The 22,568-nt window shown below is 38.2% G+C and overlaps 2 protein-coding genes across 4 annotated transcripts in view; one reads left to right on the top strand and one right to left on the bottom strand.

Moving 5' to 3' along the window:
* nlgn2b (neuroligin 2b) overlaps nt 1-20,241 on the bottom strand; it is a 170,974-nt gene extending 150,733 nt beyond the window's left edge. The window contains exon 1 of one of the 2 annotated variants that reach the window (XM_055208630.2): nt 20,122-20,241. The gene's annotated coding sequence lies outside the window, so the exon portion shown is untranslated. The remainder of the gene's footprint in view (nt 1-20,121) is intronic. The other variant, XM_055208629.2, reaches the window with a different exon arrangement.
* The window catches only part of fgf11b (fibroblast growth factor 11b), a 53,304-nt gene that overhangs the window by 10,545 nt on the left and 20,191 nt on the right, over nt 1-22,568 (top strand). The window contains exons 1-2 of one of the 2 annotated variants that reach the window (XM_055208635.2): nt 8,562-8,580; nt 15,724-15,834. In XM_055208635.2, coding sequence (XP_055064610.1) covers nt 15,783-15,834 — 52 coding nt within the window. In that variant the 5' untranslated portion in view covers nt 8,562-8,580; nt 15,724-15,782. Of the gene's footprint in view, nt 1-8,561; nt 8,581-15,723; nt 15,835-22,568 lie in introns of those variants that run through there. The other variant, XM_055208634.2, reaches the window with a different exon arrangement.

The following is a 22,568-nucleotide window of genomic DNA, read 5'->3' as shown; positions in this document are numbered from 1 at the left end:
CAATGCAATTTTAGTTAATTTGTCTCTTAATATCACTCAATAATATTCAGCTGGTTGTTTTGATAAAAATGGGCTTTGAAAAACTTGAGAGATGCATGTATGCTACAGCAGGTCACGTGGGCCTGGTTAACTTATACATTATTCCTGCTATATTAACTTTTGCTAATATTTCACACAGTGAACCTAACGCACAAATTAAAAAGTGTGGATGCGGGATGCGAAAAAGATAAGGAAGGGAGGTAAAGAAATAAAGAGGTAATTTTGTCTGAAGAAGGAAAGAATATATGAAAGGTCTTACGGTCAAGCAGGATGTGTTCCTGGACCAACATTCTCTATTGGCACTCCATGGATTGCTTATAATGTCACAGATGGTTGATTTTATTCATTTAGAAATTTATTCATTGAATATCTCATGTGTATAATACAATGCCTATTCTCTCAATGTCATGACTTCTTTTTGACGGCATGTCATGCAAGAGAATGTATAGTACACTCATATGATCTCTCTTCAAATAAGTTTGAATTTGGCACTACCTACACTGTAAAAATGATTCATTCAATTTACTAAATTTTTTAAGGTAAGTGGTCGCAATCAATTTATTTAGCTACATTTAAAAAAATAGAAATACAAAACAAAACACTTTTGTTTTAATGTAGCTTAAATAAATTGATTGCAACTTTCCTTAAAAAAATTTATTAAATTCAATGAATAATTTTTTTCAGTGTAATACATTGTATTATGTTTCTTTTGTGCCACCCAGTGACAGAAAAGATACAGTTTTTCTTAGGGCTGCACGATTAATCGTATTTTCATCATGATAGCGATATGTGAGCCCCACGATTAATTAACTGTTTCACCACCAGCGTTTTTTTAAAAAAGTTGCCAGCCAGCGCCAGCATTTTTAATGTTTTTACAAAAGTTTAATGCCTTACAGGAAATGTTCTTCTTTAAATTTATAAACATACAATATATCAAATGAAAGAACAGACCCTCACTGAAAAAAAATGATTCATTGGATTTAATACATTTTTTAAGGTAAGTGGTTGCAATCAATTTATTTAAGCTACATTTAAACACAAGTTTTATATTTTATTTTACGTTACTAATCTTTTTTGTTTAAATGTAGCTTAAATAAATTGATTGCAACCACTTACCTTAAAAAAATTGATTAAATTCAATGAATCCTTTTTTTCAGTGCTCTGTTTTAAAAAAAAAACGTTTCATCCTACCTTCATTAGTTCTCTTTTTATAACCTCTCAAATATGGGTAGGTTTCTTCAAAAACACAAATTTTTGAGCAAAAAGCTGAGATAATTCCATTTTTGGGAAGGACTTTTGATAGAGATCAGAGGCAGAGCAATCTTTAAAACATACAAGGAGTTCTTCTCTTTCTCGTGAGGCATTACTTCCGTGTTGTAAAAGTAATAATTGCGGTATTGCGGATTGCCAGCAACTCTCGTCATTGGCAGGGAGCGTTTTTTTCTTAATTGATGAGATAACTCGTCAATGATGGGGAAAGAGTTCATGGAAATCGTCGCGGTTAATGTGACCAAGACCAAGCACAAAACAGACGGTCTAGAATCAAGCAATGTGTTTGTTTGTTATGGGCAGAGTCAAAGTATATGGAATGGATGACGGACAGCATCTGGGGTGAAGTCTGAAATTGCAAGCGCAGTCTGTGTCAGAAGTATGTTGGCATCAGTCATTCACCTTGAACGAACATAATGCAGAGCAACAAAAAGAAAGTGCAGAAATACGTATGTTAGTTCCCAAAAAGGGTCATATACTTCATTGTTTGGATTTTTCTGAATTGAGGAAAGTGATGTTGATCAGGCAATCTACGAGTCTTGTGCAAACTGTGCTCCCGTTCAGTCCAAAAGTGCAATATCAAGAGTTTCCGAAGACACAAGCCGCAACCATAAAAATCCTTGACCATTCACAACACAGACAACAATAACGGACTGCATATCGTGTAAGTTAGCCAAGGATATGTGTCCAATAAGCACAGTGAGCAGCAAGGGTTTTAAACAAATGATTGTCACATAAAAGCATATTATAGGCTAGCAAAAAAAATTTTTTTATTCTAAAATGTTGTGTTTTTATTCCAGTTTTATTTAACACTTCCTCCTCCTGTTCCAGTTGCTCAACTGGCAGAGCACTGAAGTAACAACCAGTGGTGGCCGGTGATTTCTTTTTTCGAAGGCGCACATGCGAAGTTGGTCACATCATGTATGTAGCCGGTCATGTGTGTGGTTCGTAATTTAAAAATATGTGTTTGGCACATCGAGAGATCCTATGTGCATCACGTGTCTTATCAAAATAAGTGCCTGCTGCAGACGCGTCTTAAGGGTTTATGATAAGAGATGCTCGCGTTTGCCCGATACTCACATAATCTCATGCGTAATCAGAGTTTAGTGTTCAGGGAGTGTCTTGCGTTTATTTTGCGAATGTGAGCGCTTTTTTATCATAAACGGTTTTGGCGCGTGTGCAGCGGGCACTTGTTTTGACAAAACACGTGATGCACATGGTTCACATAACGCAACAATCACATATTTTGAAAACACAAGCAACACACATGATACTCCAAACACACATTTTGAATTTGCGCCCCTCGGAAGAGCAGTCACGAGCCGCCACTGGTAACAACATAAAGATCAGGGGTTCGATTCCATGGTAACACCTTCTGATTAAATGTATAGACTGAATGCGCTTAGGATAAAAGCGTCTGTCAAATGCATTAATGTAAAATGCTGGCAACAGCACTCACAATAGAGAGATCAAAAGAATGACAAGCAGGGTATGAGAAAGGAGAGAAAGAGAAAAGAATTGATGAAGAAGAGAAGAAATACAAAGAGGAGGAAAGATAATGGCCTGAGTGGGGAGAGATAAGAAAGGGAAAACTGCTGAGAGGTGCAAAGAGCAAGAGGCAGCAGGGAGAGAGAACCTGGTCGGGAGTCCTAATAAAGGTTGAGGGAAACCCTGGTAGTTTGGCCTTAGTCAGGAAGGGGAGTCACAGATGCCCTTGGCTGCTCGCTGGAGCAGCGCTTGTAATTACTCTGCTGCACTCTCTTATCATTATGGGGTAAGCCTGCATCTCACATCTATTAAGCAGCAGGCCACACCGTACTAGACATCTTTACACTCCGTTTCGAAAGCTTTCTTGTACACATCCACAGATAAACCACACACAACCCTATTCCAGCTACTGTAAGTTTGTAGCATAGTTATTAGCTGGAGCAATGGTAGACCTTCTTGGACCGATATGATATCCCTGCATAATCCTGATATATTACCAAAACTCAATATAACAGCCTTAGTTTGTGACTGGTAGCCTCTGTAACCAAACAGCAACCAATATCTTCCATAAAAATCATGATTAAATAGCTAATACATTTTGGGGTGGATTAATCCTCATGCAGGATTTTTCAATCAGCAAACGCTCACACAAAATGCATTCCATGCAAGCACACACATACACATAAGGCCACTGCACAGTTAACCTCTATCGATCTATCAGTCTCCATGCACCAGCTGAAAAATTAGGGTGCAACTTTTGGCTCTGCTTCAGCGCGGCTGATCAAACCACATACACATAATTGGACACACACTGAGATTTCATCTTGGTTATTGCAGTTGCTGACTTACTTTAAGGAACAGCATAGGCAGTGCCGCATTTTAAATAAACAGTCGCCATTTTCGATACAGAAAGGACTGGTCGGCGGTCCTTCTCGTAAGAAAGTGCATATTACAGTGTGCACGCTGATTTTGTAAGTGGCCAATACATACAAATCAAATACAAAAGTTGGAAGCACCAGCGAGAAAAGATTGATTATCGTAACATGCATTTGTATCATTTTAGCTAGTGCAGTGAATCCCGAGCATCAGTAATTCTACAAAACCAGCATTACTCAATTCTGCACCCAGGGGAACACAGAGAGAAGCATATGAGATTTTGTTGCATGTACCGTATGTACGTTAGCCGTTTAATTGCTTTACTATGGGGGTGACAGAAGCGAGCAAGAGAAACACAATGAAATAGTATGAGAATTCCTCATCCAATCATATTAATTAAAAGTCAGTGATGCGTGAGATTAAATTAGACAAAGCCAGGGGTGAAAGGGGATCATTGTAAAGTTGGGGGAAAAAAGATGGGGAGGGCAGTTTTTTCTGTAGGTAAAAATGGTCACAAACAATATGGAGAGTATGATATATGTAACAATACAGAGTATACACAAAGCCTGAAGAAAGTACTACTGATAAAAAAAGATTGGGAAAACGAAAGCGGAAAAGTGAAGTGACTCATGATTTACTGAACTGGATATCCATTAAATTAGGCTCTTTTGTGTTCCAAAGAAGAAAGAAAGTCATACGAGGCTGGAATAAAATGAGGGTGAGTAAATGATGCTAGAGTTTCTTTTATGGTTGTCCTATTACTTTAAAAAGCACCTATTGTCCGATTCACAATTTTACATTTCCTTTGGTGTGTATTAATCCTTTAACTATATGCAAAACATACCCCAAAGGAAACAATGACGCAAGTTATCGTCTCCAACGTAAATCTCTTCTCTTGGACTACAACAAACACACGGATTGTAGGCAACAGTTTACTTGGGATTGGTGATGTAGTGAAAACCGACATTATCATAATTCCTCCCGCTTCGGACTCAGACTGTAAGTTAACTCCTGTTAGCATTGAATTGTAAGCAAATCTTTCAAACATGGTAAGGAGCGTCACGTCAGAGACCACGTGTTTCAGGAAGATAGTAAAATTTGGTGGTATGTGGAAAATAATGTGTTTTTTTAACCATAAACCACACAAACACATTGTATTATACCAAATACACAAAATAACGTTGTTTTTTAGCAATGAAATGGGTGCACTTTATAGTTGTGTGCCGCTGCATTCAGGATTTACAGATCAATCTCAAATCAAAAGCTTTGAAATTTCTGGCAAAATTGTGACAAAACTCACTTTTATTCCTGTATATAAGGTGTGGTCAGACAGTGAACAACATCAAGGGACCACAGTGAGAAGTGATGCAAGAACAGAGCAAAAACAGATGGCATGTCCTCTGCTGAAAAAATGCTGTTTGCCAAACAGGCAAACAAACAGAGAAAGTTGAGCTGTCTACCGTAGATTAATCAGTCAAAAAAGTTAAACTAAGAAGTAAAAAGTTACATTAGCTTTTATACTTATGCAACCATTTACAGAAAGCATGCAATATTCATAAATCAAAGAGTGAAAGACTGACCCATGTGATTTCAAGTAATTGTCAGCATCCATTTCCAGTTCTTGTAATACATTAATGATAAAACTATCATGTTTTTGTCTTTTTATTTAAAACGGATGCCATTTTAACCTATATGTCTGTTGCACGCTGACATGGTGATGACCAGACCCGTCGCCAGACCTCAGTCTTAAGGGGGGCATATGAAATGCATGGGAGGGCACACTTATTATTAGCCTACAGTACGTATACTTATAATAATATATACTCTATTCGCGCAGCACGTAATCACCACGTTAAACAACCATCAGCAATATGGCCAGATAGCCTAATAGCCTACACACCACATTACATATAGAAACAATTTTATGAATATCCATAAATCTATACAACATATTACATGTAACACCAGAGACATCTCTCAAACATTGCATTTTAAAGCAGTCAACAAAGGGATATGCATTGCCATGAGACACGTACACACACACACATTCACACACACGCACGCAGACTTTGAACCTACGGTACTGTGGAGGCAAGCGCTGTCGTCTCACCCCTCCCTCCTGTCAGTACAGCGGCAGGCGGCGTTTCTCCGAGCAGAAGCTCCTCATTAATAAAGTGTCCACTCGGAATTAAACTTGTGAGTGAGGTCCTTTTCAGAAGCAAGCTGAATCACCGCAGTGAACAAGTCCATATCTTCTGAATGTAGTAGTATGTTAGGCCCGGGGTCGGGCTCCACGGTAGAGTTCTTCACGGGTCCACTTAGATCCGAAAACCCGAGGTCCGACTAAAAGTTTCACATGTGCCTCGGACACGGGTCGGGTACAACAATAGCGGCATCGGGTCTCGGGTAATTTAAAAATGAATGTGTTTTTTCTGAACGGACCCGAGAAGACCCGAACTCTCTCGCCTGTGTGCGTCAATGTCCTTTTCAAACCTCTCATCTGTTTGCCAAGAGCGCCTGCGACATTGTGTGGTTGTCGGAAGGTTCATTTTCGTTGAGACAAACATGTCAGTCAATTATAAATTTACATTTTAGCGGTTACGTTGGTGTCGTCGTCAGATAACAAAGTAAAACCAATGGAGCAGCTCGCCAAATTGGTTGCAAGGCCACCGGAGTTTCTTTCTGTCTGACTGCTGCGCGTCTTTTGGAGACTGTTGTTGGGCTTTTAACCATTTGCGGATAATATCCATCTTAAAGCAGTATAGCTAAGCGAAAACTCATCCAGTTTAAAAAAAAGTGCGGTAACTGTTGAGCGGCTACACTGACGTAGGCTACGTCACGTACGTGTCGTACGTAGCCTCGTGATAGGCTGTTGCAGTGTAGCTAGATTCCCATCAATCAAACAAAATCACACCATTGTTTTTTATATTTTTAATGTTTTAATTATAAAGAATACAACATTAATGCAACACAAAATTAGCAATATTAATAATTTAAAATGACAGTATTTTTTTAAATACTGGGGGGGGCACAAGCGTCCTTGAGGGCGGGCCCGGCCCCCTAAGGCCCGCCCATAGCGACGGGTGTGGTGATGACACATTAAACACAATGACATCATCCCATTATGTAATCCTTAATTGTGACGACTTTGGAAGCAGCATTTTCACAATAAGTACTAAATATTGTTTCTTTATTTTCGTTTATTTTCTGCAGAACGAAAAACATGTCTTTACAATGTAACGTTAACCATATGACTAAGCAAACGAATGAAACTCTCATTTACTAGATTTGTTTACAAATCGCCTTAAAACACGTGAATTGGTTGACGTGACAGCACCATGACACATGGTACGTTGTCCAAAACCTGATAATTACGTTAGATACTTCAAGTATTGTGTGTAGTTTCATTGTTTAACTTAACTTACCTGTAATTTTTACCTGTAATGAGTCGTTTACAGGCGTTGAACTTTCCTAATTTGCAAACAGACGATTGCAGATAGACACTTCCTCCAGTGTATTTTGTTGTAAAGTATCCGTTGCAGTTTGCAGAATGAGTTGCGATTGCGAAACATAAGTTACCCTCATTAGCCATGTTTCCATAACCATGACTTTATGCGCATTTTAAAGTATCAAAAACAAGTGATGGAAGCGCCAAATTTCGATTAAAAATCCCTTTATTAGCAAAAAAAGTTTTTACACTCGCTTGAGATGGTTTTTGACTTATGCGAAAAAGAATAAATGCAAATAATGGGAGATGAAAACGCATTTGATGAAAAACCGACGTAGCGAACAACTCCTCATGGGGCTGACCGTTTGTTTGTTTCCGCTGTCGTTGTCTTTGCCATATATGGGGCTCGACGTTGGCTTAATGCCCTTGCTAGTGCCTGCATCAAAAAATGCTATATTCATTCTTCTATGTACAACAGTTTGGCGGTGACAAGCTGCACTGCTAGTAAATTTAAAACTTGCACCATCGTGACTACACGCAGTTATGTTAACTTTTTTCCGCGTGACTTGTTTTGTTTACTGTTGGTTACTAGATTACCAAATACCGTAATTCGCTTGAACAACTTGATGGAAACGCACCGAATCAAGTTGTTTGAGCGAATGACGGTGTAACCTAGTAACAAATAGTAAACAAAACAATGTACGGGTGGAAAATGGAAACAGGACATGTAGTCACAATGGGGAAAGTTATAAATTTACTAGCAGCAGCTTTTAATTGTCAAACTGCTGTGCATAGAAAAAGGAATGCAGACTTTTTATGAAGTCACTAGCAGCAAGGACATTGCGACGACGTCGAGCCCATGGTAAAGACAACTCCAGCGGAAACAGACGGTCAGTCACGTGGGTTTGTCAGATTTAATTCAGCAAATCGCATCAAAAACGAGTGATGGAAATGCCAAATTTCGATGAAAAATCCCTTTATTCGCAAAAAAGTGTTTACGCTCGCTTGAGGTGTTTTTTTATTTATGCGAAAAAGAGTAAATGCGAATAATGGGAGATTATCGCATTTGTCGAATTCATTCTGATGTTTAAGCTGAAGTTGTCTTTAGCCTACCATATGAGGCTCGACGTCGTCGCAATGTCCTTGCTGATAGTGCCTTTATCAAAAAATGTTGCATTCCTTCTGCTGGTCACAGCATTCAGTTTGGCAATTACAAGCTGCACAAATTAATAACTTGCCCCATTGTGACTACAAGCAGTCCTGTCTTCCACGGGTACCTTGTTTTGTTTACTGTTGGTTACTAGGTTACCAATACCACCGTCATTCGCTCGAACAACTTGATGGAACGCACCTAATTCGCATTTATTTGTTTTTCTTCTTTTTTTTTGCTTATTTTGAAAAGATATGCTTCACGTTTGGATGGAAACCCAGCTACTTACCTAGCACACAGACTACGAGGCGTGAGTCAGGTTTAAAGTATTAAAGTATTTACATATTAGAATCAATTTATTGATTTGTTATTTAACTGGACTGGCCAATGTTGAGACTTTTTCATTTTAAACATGAATGATAACTAAAAAATGGTAATATATATACAAATAATTTATTTCCGAGGTTCGCAAATGTCACGTGATAACTAGCATGTTAGATAACGTGGTGTTCTGCCTCTTTTCTTTCTTCTTATAAATACTTTAAATATTATCGAAGTTAACTAACAGTTTTCTGTGTGTAAACTAAAAACTTTTGGTGACTAAAATTCACAAAGTTCTGTTATTTAAACATCTTGATTTTAGGATGTACTTGCTTCTTAAAGGCGGGGTGCTTTTTGAAAAACACTTTGGAAAAGGGAGTTTAGCCGACTACCAAAACACACTTGTAGCCAATCAGCAGTAAGGGGCGTGTCTACTAACAACACCGTAGCCTAGGTTGCGTATGTGTGGGGCGGGTCTATCATAAAAAGATCCAGATTCTATTGGGGTGGAGCGTGTTTGTTAAGGTGAATTCAAATGTCAACATTGGCTTTCAGAGAACATGCACCCTGCCTTTAATGCCCCACACAGAAATCTGCTATATATTAAAATACACACGTTGATATATGACATTACATCATATTTCTGTATGGGGCATAATGGTGAGTCATTGGGGATAGAATACTTATTAACATTTTACGCATCAGCCCACAATTTTGTCAAATATTTGGTAAACATCAACAGTACAAGAAGATCATAGCCAATCTCGAATACTGTATGCATGCATTTCTCATAATTTATTTGGAAAATCTGTTTAATATCTTACATACCTTGTGTAAGTGCCCCAGCACCAATGGTTTACCCCATATTTTAAATTTCTATTTAAAATGATCCATTCAGGCATAAAAAACAAGCAATCATTTGTCTGATAATGTGGTGGCAGTCAATATTTGATTGGTCTGTAATGTTTTTACACCAGAGCTTAGCGAAAGGTTCAGTTGAACTGAAGCTGAACTATCTATAGCATATTTTTCAGAAAGTTAAAGATCAATAAAAAGAGAGAGAGTGTTCTGCTGATGAGCACATGCTCTGTAATGTAATAGATTAACACAATGCATTATTTATAATAAATTAAACTAATAATACGAAATATAAATCGAAAGCTGCTATTTTAAGTTGAAGTCCAAGCAAACAGTATTTGATCCATTGCCTCTGAGAAAGGGAGAGAGAGATAATTTAAGCTAGTGACTGCCTGGTCCTGCACAGCACACTAGCCGTCACTTGCTGTATCTCCAGCGTTGGGTTGGCAGCAGCTCAGTGATTTCTGACAAAATTACCATCTGTAACAGACTGGAATTGGACTCAATACACTATTTCTCTCTTCACACACCTCACCTCTTCCGGAAAAACAGCACCCGGGGGGGAGCCAAGAGCGGTCACCCTCTCTTTCTCTTCACTTGCTTAATATCTCTCTCTCTCTCTCTCTCTCTCTCTCTCTCTCTCTCTCTCTCTCTCTCTCTCAAGATATTATACATAGATCTTTCATTCCTGTGCAGCTTTTTATCCGTTTTTCTGTAATAGATAATTTTCAGTTCTTCTTTATCCTGTTTTGTTCCATGTTATTTGAAATATATTATGGAAAAATGCAAACAATTTGTGTATGTATATCTGTTGGCAAACCAAGTTCATCCCAAAATCAATGGGTATATACAATTCTGGCTCATATTTTTGTCCGTCATACATGTACATGCCATCTAACTTCTCTTAAGCCACAGATAAATGAAGTCCAGATGCTAAATGGCTGAATCCACCCCAAAATCATGCATAGTACCAATTTCCTTCATATTAAATTTTTTTTAAATATAGACGGTTTCATCGGACGCACGTGATACACGTCTGGATCCGAACCTAACTTCGGTTTCGTTTTTTTAATGGTCTGACTAGTTGCTAAACTGGTCTCTTGAACAAATGTTACGTGCGGACCGCGACAGCCGCTTGTTTATGTTGTTACTGCTGAAACCGTCTATAGCAATCAACCTATTATTAGACACTTAAAATGCATTATTTAAGTTTCCAATGCAGAGATAAGTTTCATGAAATCCAACACTGCAAATGCACTTAAACACAGGTTGGCATTAGTGTGTGTGTGGTCAGTTGGTGTCATACTGGTTTGAATGCAGTGATGAAGAGATGTGGTATCACGCGGTTTAATAGTGGCCCGGGATGATGTTCAAAACCAGACGGTTACACTAATAATAACCTAAAGCAAATGATCAGCGTCACGGCTTCATTGCCAGACAGTTGAGAATCTCATTAACCCTGCTTATTATTTGCTTATTAAATAAAGGTGTAAGTGTACATTATGTCTGTCCAACACATTTTGGGACGGTTTCCCGGATAGGGCTTACCCTAGTCCCAGACTAAAATGCATATTTGAGCTGCCTTGATTTAAAATCACCTTGTACTGACATATCTTAACATATATCAGTACCATTGTTTGTCTCAATACGTACACCAGCACAGTTTTTGTAAGGTTTGTTAGTAAAACTGCTTTAATGTCCTAATATAACTAAGGCGTAGTCCTGGATTAATCTAAACCTTGTCCCGGAACCTTCCCATAGAGTTACATTCACTACATTCATTCATTTTTTATTTTTTTGTGGGTAATACATTAAATTGTGTCACATGGGTAATAATTAAAAAGTGCAAAAAATAATTTCCTGTTGCAAATGTTGTCCCTTCAAGATTTTTGAACAGAGACAGAACTACAGCTAACTAACAAAACTCATGCCCTGCTTTCGCAACTTCTTTATGTGGTTAGAAGATTTATCAGGATTTGTGGGGTGAGATTAATATAAGCTTTCAAAGGTCCTGGGAAAAGTTCAGCAGATTTCACAGTCTTCTGCACCACTAAAGACGTCGTGATAGCAAAGAGGAAAAAAGCCGCACACACAAATGTCTTTACACGTCATTTAGTAATAATTATCATTAAAACTACGTTACAGTGTCTTTGTTACAAGTTACATATAATTACTTTAGTAACAACCGTAAATTATGCGCTCTAAGCGAATCTGTGTGACGTCACTTTTTGTTGATGTTTGAACTGTTTTCAAACAAACGGAGCGTAGCTAACTCCTCCCCCTCCCTTCCGTGCTTTCATGAACGCACCCAACCCGCACCCCCAAATCCTTCTTGTTGTTTATTGGCTGGAACACTTTGTTATGGTTTCTGGTGGTAGGTTTGGCCACTTTGTTTTTATTGTAGTTTGTGGAGCCTGGGCTGTCTACAGAGATCGCATTTTTTTACAGTTTGATCAGCGGACAGGCAGCAAGCAGATAGTGAGGAGATGTTTGCTGTATGTAACAAAAACGTTTTGTGGTCTAAAATGCGTGAATTTGCTTTTATTGAGCACCTTTAACTACACTCTAAAAATGCGCAGCGTTGGGTCAAAAAAGGAAGAGCCTAGCCATTAGGTATTGTAATTTTAACCCGAAATGCCGGGTTGTTTTAACCCATTGTTGGGTCAAATATAATTTAACCCAATGGCTGGGCTTGACCCTTTTTGACCCCACGCTGGGTTTAAAATAACCCAGCATTTTTTTAGAGTGTACATGCACCCAAAACCAATCCCTAACCCCATAGTAAATACACAACCCTATATCACGCAATTGCGTGACTATTTCACGCATGGACCAGCATGAAAATGTCACGCTTTGCCGCGTTTGAGCGTGACCATGTCACGCTTTTCTGTTTGTGTCACTGTCACGTATTGGTTACTCAACTTTTTTGTCCTATTTTCAAACCATTGTCGCTTCGGTTTAGGGTTAGATTTGGTGCTTGTGTTATATGTCACTTTAAGTATTTGTCACTTTAAGTATTGGTTTATTTAAAAAATAGATACAATACTTATTCTTTTATATTTTCTAAACTTTAACCAATTGTCACCTGACGTTGGGGTTAGAGTTCGTTTAGGTAAGGATGTCATTTTATGTAAATCTAACCCTAAACCGAAGCGACAATGGTAAGAAATTAGGACAAAAAAGTTGAGTAACCAATACGTGACAGTGACACAAACAGAAAGCGTGACATGGTCACGCTCAAACGCGGCAAAGCGTGACATTTTCACGCTGGTCCATGCGTGAAATAGTCACGCAATTTCGTGATACTGGGTTGAAATACATGTTGTTAATTATTAATATAAATGTATAATTTTACAGTAGCAAGGAAGGACTCTGTAAAATAAAGTGTAACCAAATCAGAGGTGTATTTAACATCCGCAGTTAAAGTGAAACCAATGTGTGTTTCAAGTTCAAAAGTAACACAAACATTTAACTAATATTTTACAGTGAAAACTCATAATAAGCCATACACCACCGCTCCAAATAAGCACTTTAAGCCCTATCCGTAAGATATTAAACAGATTTTTCACCTTTTCCACAAGAGGTTTGTTTGTGCACCTCAGGAGGTCAAACAAAATATTAAATTTTTTAGACGTTTGCGATATTTGCGTCCCTGTTAACAAACTTTAGAACCTCAATACAGTTTCAAACCCTGATTTATTATTATTATTTTCTACCAATAAATATGAAATGGTAACATAGGCATATTAATTACATCCTACGGTAGGTTAAAGGTTAAAATAAAAAATAAAAATACACCAGAGTGGGTATCAAGTAAAACAGATATATTAAAAACCAGTGCAGCCCACATTTCAACAGAGCTTACAATTATATGATACAATTTACACAGCGGAAACTCATAAGAAGTCAGCCCACCCCTCTAGATAATCGCTTTTAAATTACCCCTCTAGCCTGAGAGCTTTATTTCATTCCTAACGGTGAGGGAACATTTCGGCTGATTGTACCTAAACGACAACAGCAAAAACATGTTTGGTTTTTTTTAAACTATGGTGTGTTGACACAGAAATGTAATGACACACTTTTGGGTGACAGCGGCGTAACTTATTTCAAAACCTGAGCACTGACAGAAAGCAACAAGCTACTTTCTTGGTTGTTTTTCAAATGAACACAAAGTAGGCCAGAGGGATTGTGCTAATAAAACATTCAGCCTCTGTTCTTCTCCAGTCTCATAAATAAATGTGCAATGCAAATAAATCTTTCATGGAGTAGGATGCACATTCTTGTACTTTCATCAGTGACCAAAGTTTCTCTAAAACGAAATACAAAGTCAATACTAAGGGTGTCACGATTTCGATTTTAAATCGAAATCGATCGAAATTAAGTCACAGCTTCGAACTTCGAATTAAAAAATGGGATCGTCGATGCTGCCACGCCCCCATTTCACGTCCGGTCGGCTTGCCAAGCGAGGAAAAAACTCTCAGAGATGCCTTTAAAAACATCTGTCCAGCGGAACGCGATCATATTTTAAACACGATGGATGCTACAACTCCTTGAAATGCATATCATAAACAGGATTACCAGTGATCTGACTTTGGACAGAGTGCAGCTCTCTGCACGTGCGCGATAGTGAGGGAGGCGCAAAGATGCAGCGGGTTATATTTTAAACAAAAGGATAGTTTGCCTCAGCTTGCATGAAACGCATAAAACTGAACAAATACATAAGGATTACTACTTTAGTTTATGTTCAGAGTTCGGACAGATGCGAGCACGTGCACGTGAGACAGAGAGAAGCGCAGCTGCTTATTATGCTGGATTTATTTCAGATGCTATGCGCATTAAGTCCATGTGGATTAAGTCTATGTTAGAGATGCGCGGATGGACTATTATTTCATCCGCAACCGCATAACAAAACTCATCATCCGTCCACCATCCATCCGCAACGTTTCTGACCAGTTTTAACCGCACCCGCCCGCCATCCGCTGACTGGGCGATGCAAGGCGCTGCTGATGACAGCCGCGAGACTAGAAAGCTCTCTAGAATATCAGCAGTGAACTCCGTCTCCGATTTACGCACAGGGACAAAAATAAATAAATAAATAGCCTAAATTAAACGGACAAATTACATAGCCTGCACTCCTGATTTAACACTTTGTAAAACTTATTCCAGGCAACCCTTTTCTGACCTTCTATTTCCTTTGTTTTTAATTCTCATTTTTTGAGTTTGTCACGTTCCTCCTTCGCCAGCGTTGATAAGAGCTGTGTCAAAATGCGTCCTCATTTCTCCGCGCTGTCCTCAGAAGGCTAGACCGTCTCATTTCAGTGCTTCTATACTCTTTGTTTCAGTTCTCTTCTTGAACTTCTGAGGCTGCCACTATGAAAGACAGATGTCGCATGCTTAGAAGGACAGAGCTAATAACAAGCAGTCGATCCGGCACCCGCCCGAATTTAATTAAAATATTATTTTTCGTCACGCCCGCCCGATCCATGTAACTGCCAACCGCGCATAGTCCATGTGCGTGCAAGAAGGAATCTCGACTCTCTACAAGCTCTCGCGTTAAGTGAAGCCCACAAACCCCCATGCGAGTTGTGCAATGTGCATGTTAATGTTAAAGTATTATAATAATAATAATAAATAATGGCATATCATTTTTGTCTAAATTATATGCCATATAAAAAATATGTAAAAATCGAGAATCGGATCGAATCGTGACCTTAGAATCGAAAATGTAATCGAATCGAGGATTTGGAGAATCGTGACACCCCTAGCCAATACGGTGCTCCTATAGCTTAATTATGTTAGTAATGCAGAGATCTTCAAGGGAACACACATATTGATAAAATGCATCTTTGGATAAAAGCATCTGACAAATGCATAAAGCCTGGAATAGATGGCCTAGTAGTCCAAGTGACCTATCAGGTCTATAATCTTTAGAGATCTCGAAGTGCATAAGAAACAGCTGTGTTCTGGATAGTGATGCTAAATTAGTCAATACCTCGAAAAGATCTAGTCAATGAGGACAACTGAGACTTGACCTGTTTATAACCATTTTTGTTCCAATTCGCTCTTTTCTATTTCATTCTTGACACGGCCTTATTCCTCAGTAATTGTTCTTTACATTATGTAGGATGATTTTAGGTAGAAAACAGTAAATCATCTCATTCATAAATGTGCACAACATGACAACTGTGTAAACTTTACCAATGTCACGCATGCAAACCAAAAGGCGTGATGTTATCTCCCCAGGCTAACAGCATGACATGTTTTTACTCTGCAGAGCCGCAGCTGAAAGGCATCGTCACCCGTCTGTACAGTCAGCACGGCTATTACCTGCAGATGCTGCCGGATGGCACCATGGACGGCATAAGGGACGAGAACAGCTGCTTCTGTAAGTGTGTGTGCGCACACATTCTTTTTCTGCTAGTTATTCACATGCCTGACGTGACCCCTGATTGGTCAGTTGCTAAAAAAACCTGCGTGTGGCCGTGACCGCTAGATGGACGTATAATAAACTTCTGCTGTCTGCATCACTCATTTTCTCTGTCTTTGAGTCTCCTCACGCACGTTTTCTATCTGTCCATTCTAATTAATTTGAGAGCTCGATGTTGGCACGTATCCGGTGTGTAAGGACTAAGGCCAGGTGTATAACACTTAGCCTGCGGTCACTGGTGCCAGCCTGAGGATTCATACTGAGTAATGTGATTGAAGATCGCACTGAGTGTGCTTTCCTTGCTGAAATGACAACGTTTGACGGTTTATTGCTTGGTTAGTAAGGGTTTAGTCATTGACCAGATGTTTTATCCAAAATGATGTACATATGAGATACTCTATTTTCCAAGTTATTTGTCACGCCACTGTGAGTGCCAAGATTTGGAAATAAACTTTATTCGTAGTTAATTTGTAAGAAATGCATTTGATTACGGTTGTCATTCAAGTTTTAACATTTGTGGAAGAGCATTCAAATTTTGATGGTGGTGGACCAGCACATCATGGCCTTTCTAGGGATGCAGGAAAAGAAGAAAATGTTTTTGATTGGCACAACCTACACAATATCACCTAAAGTTTGTAAACACCTAAAGACCACACCCAGATGTGTGTCAAACATTAAAGGGATAGTTCACTTCCAAATCTAAACTTTATCATTATTTACTCAGCCTCACCCCCAGTGTCTTCTGTTGTTCTTCCATGGGCGTCGGAACCATTATTATAACTATTCAGTCCCTCCAGAAAAACGCGATTGTGCGATCGCGCGATATATTGCATAATCAGCCAAAATCCGCATATTTATGCGGGGCTGCATTTTTTCCAAATACGACGCACTTTCGCCGCATTAATTACATATTTCCGCGCACAAAATAAGCGGGGCTTGCATGATTTCATAATCTCTGCATTTTCGTAGCAAAAAGTCACATATATATTAGCAGAAAGTTGAAAAATGTTGCATTTACTTCCCAAATGCGCAGCCGTGTCCTCTATTGCCATGGGAACGTTATGAAGTGACGTGATTATGTGACGTGAACATCAGTGCAGCTTTTGCAAGTTTCCGTAGTTTTTGCAAGTTCCGCAATTTTCGCAAATTCCCGCAATTCCATCGCATAAATTGCATAAATATCCCGCATATTCCATCGCATTTTTTAAGAAAACGTGCCGCAAAATCGCAACAATCACAAAAAAACTCCGCGTTTTTCTGGAAGGACTGACTATTTAAAGGAAAACACCACCAATTTCAATATTTTACTATGTTCTTACCTTAACTTAGACAAATTAATACATACCGATCTTTTTTCAATGCATGCACTTAATCTTTGTACAGCGCGTCGTGAATGTGTTAGCATTTAGCCTAGCCCCATTCATTCTTTAGGATCAAAACAGGGATAAATTTAGAAGCCACCAAACACTTCCATGTTTTCCCTATTTAAAGATTGTTACCTTATGATCCAAACGGGGATACATTTAGAATCCACCAAACACTTCCATGTTTTCCTTATTTAAAGACATGAGTAGTAACACGAGTAAGTATGGTGGCACAAAATAAAACGTGGCGATTTTTAAGCCGATAAAAAATGAGAACTATATTGTATGGCTGAAGAGCACTTAGTTTGTAGCACTCGACCTCGGGCGCAGTAATATTGAAGGAAGTTTGAGCAAGAGGGGGAGTAGTCAGGAGTTATGATGTTACTGCAAACTAAGTGCTCTTCCTCCATACAATATAGTTCTCATTTTTATCCACTTAAAAAATCACCACCATACTTACTCGTGTTACTACTCATGTCTTTAAATAAAGAAAACATGGAAGTGTTTGGTGGCTTCTAAATTCATCCCTGTTTGGATCCTAAGGAATGAATGGGGCTAGGCTAAATGCTAACACATTCACGACGCACTGTACAAAGATTAAGTGCACGTATTGAAAAAAGATAGGTATGCATTAATTCGTCTAAGTTGAGGTAAGAACATAGTAAAATATTGAAAAATGGTGGTGTTTTCCTTTAAGACCAGCGATATTGGACCCACTCAGTTTTTCTGTAATTTAGCGCATATGTCTGTTCACTTGATAAAGCGCCATCAGTTAAATCCATTTCCACTAGATGAATGCCTTTTTAAATTAAACTCTGTTCCGCATTTTAGCTACAGCCTTGACTTCCACACTGTTGCTTCCACTTGGCTTATTTAGAGTCCATATAATTTAAACTCCATTTTGTGTTTTTATTACTTTCGCATGCTGCATTCCCGCAACACAACAAGGTAAACAAAACACCAGAATACAAGAAAATGGCATCTATTCCAATAAATATTTTGGACCCACCCACATTTTTTGCTTCCAACACCGCTGTGTTCTTCTGAACCAAAACACAGATTCTTTTCAAGTGTTTGGGGTTTTGTGGTTAGTATGGTGACCGAGTTGGTGAACCAAAAGTGTTAAATAAATAAATCAACTCTACTTGTGTCATATATTTTAAGTTTCTTTGTGGATATTTCTGTAGTTACACATTATTTAAAAATTAACATATCCTTAAGCTGCCTAAACAGCAGTTTAGACAAAGAAATTTGCACTGACACTTTTTAAAAATCTGCATTTATGTTCTGAAGAACAAAGAAAGACACTGGGTGTTCAACTGACATAATGGTGAGTAAATAATGACCAAATTTCCATTTTTGTGTGAACTAACCCTTTAATGTGCTATGTGCATTATTGGGAGCTGGTCCTCACTTTGCTACTATAACATTTTCCTCGATTCTGCAAAGTCCCCCCCCCCCAGGTGTTGACAGATGTCTATAGGGATTTGTTGCCATTCAGATGCAAAAGCATCAGAATGTCACAAACTGGTGATGGGCAATGGGTTTCTGTCAGCATTCCAAATCATCCCAAAAGTGGGATTCAAAACTGGGCTTTGTGCAGGTATCCAGTGCATTCACACCAGAATCAGTAGATCATGCAGACTTCACTTTGTACACAGATACATTGACAAGCTGAATCAAACCAAGTCCCTCACATAACCGTTGCCACAAAGTTGGAGGCACACGGCTCTTTAGAATGTCACTGTAAAATGGTTGGATTAAGATTTACTGTTACTGAATAAGGGGGTCCAGCCAATCCCATTAATTAGATGGGGATGTCCACATATTTTGGCTGTGCTGTGTATTTTAATCAGGTGTCTGAAAATAATTCACTTATTGGTGGATATTTAACATAAAAGTTTAAGGTGGAAATAAAAAAAGATTTACAACCTGATACCCTAAGGGAACCTTTAAAAGTTACACAATAAATCTTTTATATTTGGGGAAGTCTTGTTTATACCAATGTCTTCTCTACAAGTTCAATTTCAGGTCTCGGTCCTTGACTAGTACAATAACGGTTATCATGTTTTTATGTTGAGTCACCAAAAAGTGCAAACACACCAATGAAAGCAGACATGGGATCTGTCTTTAGTTCTGCGTGTGCTTTTTGTGTGTGCATATAACAGTTTAGGAATCGTATTGGGTTGGCAGTTGTCATTGTAGTGTAGCACATTCCTGCGGACTAGCTTACATGTCACGTCTGTCTGTTGCAATGACTGTCGCACATGTTAAATAATCCCACAACTGCAGAGTCCTGTGAACATTGTGACAGGGCCTCTGACATGCGTCCAAAACACTTCATGCCCAATGGGGTGAATATAATGGTGCTAAATTCTGTCCGACACCAATTTGGTGCTGTCACATATCTGTCTGGCTCTCTGACAACCAATTGTAAAAATATTTATCTGCTGTTCCTCAGCTTCTCAGATTTATTTCCCATTATTCTCTCTCTCTGTATCTTACGCTACATTGGGCATTTTTCGTAAAGTCAAATGTCACAATATTCCTCATTTAGTAATTCCCACCCGTTACCATTTCTTCATTAGCGATCACATCTATGCCCTAATAATCCCTTTGATAACTTTATCATCCGCTGTGAAAAGTATTCTGTGTAATACATGGACATCGGATAGGTGTGTGAATATTATTTTTTAAATTGTTACAAAATAAAATATGGGTCTGGAGCATGAGGGTAAGTAAATGATGGCAGAATTGTAATTGTTGGGTGAACTGTCTCTTTAAATGTGCGATATGGTTGCTTGATAAATATCATAGATGATACATATCAAACAGAGTCCATTTTTATCAAGGACAAAAGACAGTGAATAGACGGTTTTACCTGGATCATCCTCCCTCACAACACGCTCATCCTGCCATTATCTTTGCCATCTCTGTCAGTACTCCATCCTCTGTGATCCCTTTTCATCCTGTGTCATGTTGCAGAGTCGCTGCAGCTTATTCACCTGGACAGGAGGAGGTCATTTGATTGACATGTAAAACAACCAACCACAATTTGTTTTGCTTATACATGCTTTTCAGGGGTGGGGTTATCTGAACTATTAATTGGCATAACAATTGACTTTGAAAGGAATAGTTTAACCAAATATGAAAATTCTCTCATAATTTATACAGATATCCACCTGTTTCTTCACGTAAATGTAGGCGCCGCCATCTTTGAGCTTTCCTGTTTATGACTTCCGGTGAGCCACTAAAGCTAATGGTAGTCTATTGCGAAGGACACAAGTGTGCCGTTTTGACTGGCTGACCGCTTAATGTTTATTATGAAATCCAGGAAGACATAATTTGTGCAGTTAGCGGTTGCCATAATAGCTAATACAAAAGCAGTAAATCTCTACAAAACATTTGTTTTAACCATAATCCATGCACGAGAACTGAATGTGTATGTGGCGCACATACACTCATGATCTGTATTTACCAATCCATCCAGTAAAACCTTTCATAGAAACTGCCAGTAAATAATAAATACAATAATTTTATTGTTAAAAACAACTAATATTATGCTGATAAAAATATGCTGATTTATTTATTCTGCTACTATATATTATTACAAAAATGTGATTACAGTACAGAATATATATGACATAATCTGCTTAGTTGATGTTTATAATAGTTTTTGCACGTACTTTTGTTATGTTTTAAATGAAAAAGCAAATACTTAATATGTTTATTATGGTTTGTTCAAATAACTTACAATGTGTTGAATGAGAAAAATATGTCTGACAGACTGTGTCGGACCACGTGAAGCTTGACGTGTCGCCAAAAACAAGTCCAATAAAAATTGCAGTTTAAAAAACCTCACACCAGAGGGACAGTTGTTAAAAACACAAAGTCTTGGTAAAATCCATGTACAAACACTCAACTGACTTTCCCATTGTAAAGATACTGGTATGTCTCTGGGCTTTAATACTTGCGCATTGCAGACCCGTCACCTCCTGTCAACAACACAAAATTATTGATTTTATCTTCATATATCAAGTCACTTCTTAATTTCATCCGCACACTGGTTCATAGATGGCAGGTGTAGTAACAATTAACTGTTTAAATTAGGGCTCCACGATTTGGGTAATTTTTCCCATTGCGGTTATTGATGCTAATATTGCGATGTGCGATTATACTGAATGGTATCATGAGTCAACTTGATGGGTTTTAAGAAAAATCCACACACAGTTTAGCTAAAATGTGTATTTGTAAAACTAGAAATGTTTTCGTATTGCCACGTGATGTAGCAACTGCTCAGTGTCAGTAATCCTAAATCCAAAATACTGCCATACAACAAACATAGAGTTTTTTTTAGCTACCAGATCACTGTCAACCTCCTCTGCATCTATCTTCGCTCTGGTATAAGTGACGACGCACACCACACACGTGCATGCCACACGTGCACTGCCTTTTTTGTTCGTTTTTCTTTCTTTTTTTAAACAGCAAGGAAAATCATCAAACTGTTATCAGAAACAAGTCCACACATTTATTCATTTAATATAATTGCAACATTTTGTTGTCATATAACCGCACAGACTGACATTGCGATTGCGATGCGATTAATTTAAATCATGTTTAATGCGTGCTCCCACTACACTGTTTTCTACCGGCTGGCTATTGAACTGGAAGTCTCGAACTGGAAAGGAAATACGTCACATCACTTACTTCCGCGTTCGAGAAAAAGGTGGATATGTATATGACACCAGTATATGAACTAATTTTTTTATATTAAAATGCCATCAAGTACTGTATGTGTTCAACATGGCGTAGTTCATAAATCCATCGTTAAAATGAATCAAATGACTCTACTGGGTTAATATCTTCTGAAGCAAAATAATATGTTTGGTAGAGACAATTATTCATAATTTGAGGTACTGATACGTCACATATCCACTAAATGAGATTATAGGCATCATCAATGTGCCGACTTTTTAGCATCAGTCATTCTCGAAAGTGCTCATTGTATTAACTCTGTAGCTTGTAAATGTAAAGTCTGAGTTATACCCCCTGACATTGATATATACATATATATATATATATATATATATATATATATATATATATATATATATATATATATATATATATATATATATATATATATATATATATATATATATATCAAGACTTGCACAGTATGAATGACCTTCAGTACTGTGCAAAAGTCTGTGCAAAAGTCTTAGGCCACCATCACCAGCTTTGTTGTTTTAGCAAAGTTTTAATGCCCATCCATATTTATTTTATTTGGCTCAAAACACATCTTGTGCTTTTTTGAGGAGACTAAAG

This window comes from Misgurnus anguillicaudatus, chromosome 12 (assembly GCF_027580225.2).
Source record: "Misgurnus anguillicaudatus chromosome 12, ASM2758022v2, whole genome shotgun sequence".
NCBI lineage: Eukaryota > Metazoa > Chordata > Actinopteri > Cypriniformes > Cobitidae > Misgurnus > Misgurnus anguillicaudatus.
This window is presented reverse-complemented; position numbering and strand designations above follow the sequence as displayed.